At 61.9% G+C, this 2,177-nt stretch overlaps 1 protein-coding gene across 1 annotated transcript; it reads right to left on the bottom strand.

Annotated features, from left to right (window-relative positions):
- Window positions 1-2: 2 nt before the first annotated feature.
- On the bottom strand, window positions 3-1,231 carry ANKRD34C (ankyrin repeat domain 34C; the record flags this gene model as incomplete). Its single annotated transcript, XM_010717695.3, has 1 exon — window positions 3-1,231. A coding segment is annotated over exon 1 (711 nt), but the record flags the coding sequence as incomplete, so codon positions are not given.
- Window positions 1,232-2,177: the final 946 nt, after the last annotated feature.

Raw genomic sequence — 2,177 nt, forward strand, 5'->3', positions numbered from 1 at the left:
AGCCGCTTCAGCTGCGGGAGCCGCGCTCTCTTGGTGGTGGTGCCGCCCCTCCAGCCCGGGGAGGGTGGCTCAGGGGTGGCCTTGGTGGGAAGACCGTCCCCGGGGGGCGGCTCCTGCTCGGCGGGCTGTGGGCACGGGGCGGCCGCCTTCAGCGCTGCGGTGCTCGTCTCAGGGGAGGCCCTCTCCTTGAAGTCCAGCAAGGGGGGCACGTTCAGGTACTGCTTGGTGGCCTTGGCGCCGGTGGCCGACTTGTCCATGGTGATGATGATCACCTCCTTCCCCTTGGCTCTGCAGGCATTCAGGAGGTGCTGCAGAACATCCTTGTCGTCGGCGTTGATGGCGTGCACCAGCGCAGAGGCACCAGAGTGGTCCTCCAGGCTGGGGTCGGCCCCATTGTCCAGCAGCAGGGTCACCACCTCACCACCCGCGCCGCGGATGCAGGCGTGCATCAGGGCCGTCTTCCCAGACTTGTCCTGGATGTTGGGGTCAGCCCTGTTGTCCAGCAGGTACTTCACCATCTTGGCCTTGCTGATGCTCTGCTGGTCCACGTGCGTGGTGATGCAGGCCACCATCAGCGCCGTCTCCCCCTTCTCGTTGCTCTCATTGATGTAGGCCCCCCCCTCCAGCAGCAGCCGGGTCAGCCGCAGCCGGCCCAGCCACACTGCCTTCAGGAGGGAGTTCCCCCCGGTCTGCAGCTCCGTCACCTCATCCATGGCATGCAGGGCTCACGGCAGCTGGGGAGGAATGGGGATGGAGAGGTGAGCCCCCCTGCAGCCTCTGCTGAGCCCTCTGCACACGGGCAGCCCTGCAGCACTTTCCCACATTGGAAGAGGTTGAATTTAGGTTAGACATGAGAAATGGATTCTGTACCACGAGGGTACTGAGGCCCTGGTGTAGGCTGCCCCATCTTTGAAGTGCTCACAGTCAGGTTGGATGAGGCTCTGGGCTGTGGGAGGTATCACTGCCCATGGAGGGGTTAGAACTGGGGGGGCTGTAAGAATCTTCCAATCCAAATCATGCTGTGGTTCTGCCACAGCGCCTTGCGCTGCCTGCTGGGGGTACTGGGGTGCGGGGGGAACTGCAGCAGGAGGAAAGCTTTGTTTCCTCTGGGGTCTCCTGGAGTGACAGCACTGCTTGGTGCCAGCTGGGAGGTGCACTGGCACTGCCTTCTCTCAGCTCATAATTCATGTTCTGGCATTGCTCCCCTCTCAACGAATTCATTTCAGATGTAACGTTTGCCAGGAAGCCCCACCAGACTCAGCCCCTGCTGTCACCCCATCCAGGTGTGCTGGCTGCCAGCCCTGTGAGCACCAATCAGTGCTGATTGCTGAGCAGCTTCATCTGGGCCCCCACACCCCCTGCTATGGGCTGGGAGCCCTATTTAAAGGCAGGCCCTGAACCTGATTTGGTGTGTGAGGCTGTGCTCAGCTCTGTGGGATTGTCTGTCTTCTCTTGTGGATGGAGTTTGCTGTTCTGCCTTCTCCTGGTGATCTCTGCTTGTGTGACCCATAGCTGTTAGCAGCCTACTCCTGCCCTACAGGTGAGGTCTTGCTTCCTGCTCTCATAGCTTGTCTCCCTGCACGGGGCAGCTCTGCTCTCGCTGCTCCTTGATGGTACACCTCAGTTCACCTTGCCTTGCTCCCCTCCAGCTCTGCTCCCACAGCCATGTTGACGTTTCCTTGAATGCAGCTGATTTCCTTCAATGCCAGAGCCACCAATGTGGCCCTGCTACTGGCATGGCTCTATTGTGCCTCAGAGGCCCCTTGCTCTGTAACACGGAGCCCACTGGAGGCTGCGAGCATCTCCTGTGCAACTGGGGCTGTGGTCCTCGCTGCTGATGGAAATTCTAAGCAGCTGCTGCTCTGCTGTGTGTTGGGAGCCCTTGTGCAGGAGAGTGCAATGAGAGAGCAGCGTTCTCATGCAGCGCTCTGCAGCAAGACTGGCTCAGGGGGTCAGCAGACGCCCTCCCTTCTGGAAAGCGCTTCCTGCCCCTGCTCGGCAGCGGCTCGCCGCCCCCCTGCTGATCCCGGGACTTGCAGCAGGGCAAGGCTCCTGCGTGCTGCTCCGCGGCACCATTCGGGAACCAAGTGCCTGCTGGCCGTGCGCCTGTGTTCCCGCGAAGCAGCGGCGCTGAGACCCGGTGAGTGCCGTGCACGGGGCAGAGGCGGCAGCGCGCG

The sequence above is a fragment of the Meleagris gallopavo genome, chromosome 12 (assembly GCF_000146605.3).
Source record: "Meleagris gallopavo isolate NT-WF06-2002-E0010 breed Aviagen turkey brand Nicholas breeding stock chromosome 12, Turkey_5.1, whole genome shotgun sequence".
Taxonomy (NCBI): Eukaryota; Metazoa; Chordata; class Aves; order Galliformes; family Phasianidae; genus Meleagris; species Meleagris gallopavo.